This window comes from Coturnix japonica, chromosome 20 (genome assembly GCF_001577835.2).
Source record: "Coturnix japonica isolate 7356 chromosome 20, Coturnix japonica 2.1, whole genome shotgun sequence".
NCBI lineage: Eukaryota > Metazoa > Chordata > Aves > Galliformes > Phasianidae > Coturnix > Coturnix japonica.
The window spans coordinates 12,133,688-12,139,052 of NC_029535.1; the positions used below are offsets into that span (position 1 = coordinate 12,133,688).

Sequence of the window (5,365 nt, forward strand, 5' to 3'; positions counted from 1 at the left end):
CCTTGAGCCACAGGCCATTTCAGTTGAATTTGACCACAAGAATGAAAATTATCCTTACGCCTTTAAAGAACATCTTGTTTTGGCAGCTCTACAGCATTTCCTTTATTCATTTGTTCTTTTCTGTTACTTTCAGTTCTACAAAGATTGCTAGAGCAGATCGTCACCTGCGATGGCTTGCTGCCTTCTGTGTATCTCCAAACAGAACCAGTTACTTTATTCCAATTTTATAGCTACCTGGAGAAACACCAGGTTACCAGCCTGGAGAAACATGTAGGAAGACTTGCTAAAGAAGGTAATGATGGCACTTGGCACAGGTTACTGGTGCAGATCAACTTTGAGAGCAGAGAACAGCCCAGCATTGCACTGGCAATTTGTTTTAATTCCTCTTATGACCATGCAATTTTAGCACAAATAGGACAGAGTTGCTTGACATCTGACCAGGTAGAAACAAAACTGTGTGAAAGTTCATCTTAACTGTCAAAAAAAAAAGGGGGGAGGGTTCTGAGATATACTGAAATTTAAACAGAAACTGATTCAGCAACAATCTACATCTAGATTTTAGGACTGGGTAACTGCCTGTAGCTTTGTGTGACTGCATCTGCAGCAATGACACATATAATAGCTGTAACATTTCACAGGTTACTAACACATGAGTTTGCAGAGGCAGCCAGTGTCTTGTTGAACATAGTCCAGCATGAAGGCAATGGAACTTTGTGTTAGAAAATTATTTTCAAAATGATCCTGATCTGGCAGCATCTTTAATCTTATTTTGATGGAAATGATTTATCTGTTAGGAGACTGAGGACTTGTGCATCAGGAGTAAAAAAGATCTGTAATATTCTTCAAATTCAAATTGCAATCTGGCGTCTCATTTTTTTCTGAAGAGAAGCATGTTTTTCTCATCAACTAATGCAGCTAGAGCTTTCTGAACTGCTTAAAAGAAGTAAAATGCTCGATTGCCTCATCCTTATTTTAGGAATATTCCGGAGGTTGTGATGTCCAGAGGTGCAGAGATGTCTTGCACTGCATGTTGTACCCAGTGCACCTGGGTCTGTTAAGGAGCAGGGCTTTGTTGCGTGCTGTGAGCTAGAACTGTGAAATGGTAGTCACTGCTCCATGGAACAATGAGAGGGAAAGAAGACAGGATTGTCAAAGGGGCAGTCATCCTGGTTTGCTCTCTGCCTTACTTAGCGTGCTCATTAACCATGTGAACAGCTTCAGGTGGCTGAAGGAGGCAGAATTAGAGAGGAGTTAGTCTTGTTGTGGAAATGTCTTCTTTTACCATGTGGTGATGTTAAGTCCTTTCACATGCAGTGATGCTAATTGAAGAGCTGCAGTGCCCTGGACGGCTAAAGACCCTTAAAAAATTGAAAGGGAAGCGTCTGAATCGGCTCCAGCCCCTGCCGCAGTCTTTGCGGCTTCTTGGAATTTTACAGCTTGATGACAACCACCGCGTCAGCAGAGCAGCCACGTCCTGCCTGTCCCGTGCAGCAGCAAACAAGAACTTCAGGGAAAAGGTTAAAACTTACTTCTTCTCAGCTTTTCTAATTAGGCGCTGAAGTGCATGTTATTTGTTTTGTCTTAAAACAGTACTGTTACCCTTTGTGCACTTCATTAATCTGAACTGAAACCACGTCAATGCTCAGGTGATTTTGTCTGTACCCTTTATTCAGTTTCACATAGATAAAACAAAGCTGATGGCAGTCTGAATTTGAGTTCTTGACTATACTGAAAGGTATGAAACTTTTCTTTTGTCTTTCAGGCTCTCCTTTTTTACACTGATGTTTTAGTTGGCAGCGATGCAAGACTTCAGCAAGCTGCGTGTTTGGCCCTTAAAAATCTCAGAGTAAGTATTTATAGCTCTACTTGTATCTTGCTGTGTCTGGCAAATTGCTTTTGAATCTGGTAGGGTTACTTTTTCATCATCCTTTTGTCTGGAATTAATGAATTCTTTACCTTCCGGAGTTCCAAAATTTAACTGCTGTTGTTAAAAAGCAGCAGGTAGAAGGGGTGTCTCAGTTTAATCTGACAGGCATGGTAAACTGGTAGAAAGGAGCTTTCTAGTTTCTCCAGCATTACCACAGCAGATAGTGCGTGACTGAGGACATCTGGTATGAGGGAGAATGAGCAGTGGAGTTGCTTATGTATGGAGTCAGTTCTTACTCTTTAACTGTAGAAGTTAAATCAGTTAATCTTATTTTAGTAATAGCTGACAATAGTCAGAAAATAAAAACAGTGTTTGTATTGCTACTATAAGCAATTGTCTGAATAGATTTAAATCTACCTAACAGCCACAAGTCTGTAATAAATTTGCACACAAAGGATTACAGATAGTAGTTTCTACAAACATAGCCATAAGATAGGCCTGACAAGCAAGTCTTACTCTCCAAGTCAGATCTGCTAAGCAAGTGTTGCCATGGCACAGCTTTTCAGAGATGGTCCCGATTGTTTTATGCTAATCTAACAGTACTGTAGCAGTGTACTGGGGACCAGAGTTTAAACACTTTTTTATGTCTTAAAACAGGAGAGAAAGGATAAAACAAAAGTGATATAATGCTCAGAAAAATTAAGTGCAAGCCAATACCTTTGGGGAGAAAAGAAAGATCACAGTCAGACACAAGAAGAAATGGGAGTTAGTTTGCATGTGTTTACTTTGAAAAGTTCATCAGAAAGTTTGATGAAAGGCTACTGTTGCATTTTTCTCAAATAGGGCATAGAGAGTATTGAGCAGGTTGCCCACCTGTGCCAGTCTGAAACAGAGGATGTAAGGAATGCAGCCAGGGAAGCAACGCTGTCCTTTGGTGAGTCTTCATGCAACTTAAAATGCAGATTCCAAAAAATAGTGTGAAGCAGTGCAAAGCCAGAACAGGTCTGAAGCTCTGCTTGTGTTGTACAGCCTGAACACATTCTAGACTCTCAAAATGTTTCATGAATGACTGTTTCATACCATTAAGGGGACACATACAATAACCAACTTTGTGCCACCGATAATGACCAAAGGCTTCTATTGCTGTTTGTAGAACCCAACCAAGACTATTGTAGGATAAGGTTGTAATTTCCCTGCTCTGCTCTTCCTGAAAATACTTAAAGTCACGCTCAGTTCTGGGGATCTCCAGAATGAATTCACAGAAATACTAAGAGTCGCATGCATTACAGAACACATTTTCCAATCGTGATACTCCATGCTGTTAATCATATGGAAATGTTTACAGAGGGCCTGATTATTTTTTAAATGAAGTTTTCTCTTGGAGACTTGTAGCAGGGTTTGGAGCACTGCTGCTTTGTGGAGATTTGTCACTACTCTTTGTTCTTACTAGTTCTGTACGAAGTCGCAACAGAAGTATTTCTCACTATTGCTTTTGTCAGGTTAGTTCTAACTGCTTTCTTTTCCTCAGTGTGAGATGTATTTTCTTTCTCCATAGGTGAAAAGGGACGACAAGCCTTTGAGAAAATGGACAGGATTTGCTGTGAATTAAGGGACGCTGTGCAGCAGGAGGCTGAAATTGAGATCACAGTATTTTAGTAGTGGAGCATAAGGAGATAAGTCATACTGTCCTCACAGCCACTTGTGGGTACCCCAGGGTTTAGTTTTGTTGTTTATCAGCATTTTCTTTACTTACACCCTGCTGTGTACATGCTGCCTACTGACAGTAGTTTTGTTTCCAAAGTGGATGCAGTTTGTAATCGGAATCTAAATCAAATAGACTGGAATCTACATTTTTTTTTCCCCACTTTCAGCATTGATAATCTGAAATGCTGAAGAAAAAAACAAACTGGGGTCTGTAAGAATGTCAAACCAGGCTGCAGTATGAGTGAAGCCTTCATCTCACAGCGGTGATCCAAGAGTCCATCTAGAACCTTGCTGACAACTGATTGTTTCCATCAGCTGCCCTGTGAGTAAGAAAATCTGGCAGCATTGCTTGATGGTTTCTTTTCTTTCTAATGTGGTGCTGCTGCAGAAGGAGCAGTGCCTTGTTTCAAAAGCTGTTTTCTTTTCGTTTTTATTTTTTGTATCAGTGCAACTTAGGACAGGTTTGAGCAAAGATGGGCAAGGACAAATAGTGTAAATCCTCTGCAGTTTACAAGGGAAGTTATTTATCGTATTAGCCATGTACAAATCAGACTGCCATGCGGGCAGAGCTGTGTAAGTTTTTTAGGGCAAAAAAGCATTTTATTCTTTTAGTCATAGGTCAATATTTGTATAATCATGTGTCACTGCCAGGCTCCTTACCCCCCGCTTCATGTAAGGGGAGGGTAACCATGATGTGAACCATGGCTTCAGGTGAAACACTTGAAAAGGTGTGTGTGTAAATATTTTATATATAACACTTTTTCTATTCAGTATTTATTTGTTGGATTTTATACTTTCTGGACTTCTAATAAAACTTTTGAGACAAATCCTGCATGTCCTTAACGTGGGTATATGGACAGAATGATGGGGAAGGTGCAAAGAACGGCGGTTCTGTGTACCAAGTCAGGGTGTGTGTCCAGTAAGTACGTCACCCACTTACATCCTATCCGTTCTGCCACATTCAGGCTTGTACAGTGCAGGCAGGCTGGGCAGCTGCTGTGCTGTCAGTATTGCCCTTGGAACGCGGGGCATCCTGAAACCCTGCAGCTCTTTACTCGTGAGCTCTGAACTGCGATGTTCAGGTCGCGCTGTTCCATAACAAACTTTAACCACACTTAGAGGTGGCTGCTCATAGGTTTTGTAACTCTCCTTTTAATGTATGTAACTCTGCTTTTCATTTATAGATGTATTTACAAGTACAGGACAGGTGTTCTCTGCCTCGGTAAGTTCCCTGCTGCCCCGGCAGCTGCCGCCCGCTCTTCCCTTTGCTGGCAGGGTGCTGTGCGGAGCCGGAGCCGGAGCCGGGTGGTGAGTGGTGAGGTGTGTGCGGGCTCTGAGAGCACAGCGCAGCCACGGCTGCTTCAGCGCCGCGTTGTGGAACTACTGAAAATGCTCTTCTCGAGCACTTCTCCGGTTGTAGCTTCCTTCAAAACCTAAACAAAATGACTTTAGTTCAAACAGCGCGGCAGTGCTGTGATCCTGTAGTCCTTCCCTGCCTAAGGCAGCAGAAACTCTTCACAAACTTGTGACGGAGTCACTATGTTGTGTACATCACAGCAATTACTCACCCAACATACTTCAGTGTTAACTGCTTAAAACGAATGACTTGGGATGGGAGGATAAACATGGCAGGGAGAGGCACAGAACAGAACAGGGCAACTCCTCTTCCTGGAGCTCTGACAGTAACACGTCAAACCCTTTCCAGGAAGAGAAACAGACGTTGTTCAGTGCAGATCTGCAGGTAATTCAGAGCAGGCTCCGGCAGTGAGGAAACACACAGCGATGGGACTCAGG

General features: G+C 42.2%; 1 protein-coding gene across 7 annotated transcripts in view; it reads left to right on the top strand.

Moving 5' to 3' along the window:
• Positions 1-4,398, top strand: part of RIPOR3 (RIPOR family member 3) — a 43,401-nt gene extending 39,003 nt beyond the window's left edge. For all 7 annotated transcript variants that reach the window (XM_015881764.2, XM_015881762.2, XM_015881766.2 and 4 more), the window contains 5 exons: positions 134-292; positions 1,315-1,517; positions 1,763-1,846; positions 2,711-2,801; positions 3,423-4,398. In XM_015881764.2, coding sequence (XP_015737250.1) covers positions 134-292; positions 1,315-1,517; positions 1,763-1,846; positions 2,711-2,801; positions 3,423-3,523 — 638 coding nt within the window. In that variant the 3' untranslated portion in view covers positions 3,524-4,398. The remainder of the gene's footprint in view (positions 1-133; positions 293-1,314; positions 1,518-1,762; positions 1,847-2,710; positions 2,802-3,422) is intronic.
• The last annotated feature ends 967 nt before the right edge of the window (positions 4,399-5,365 follow it).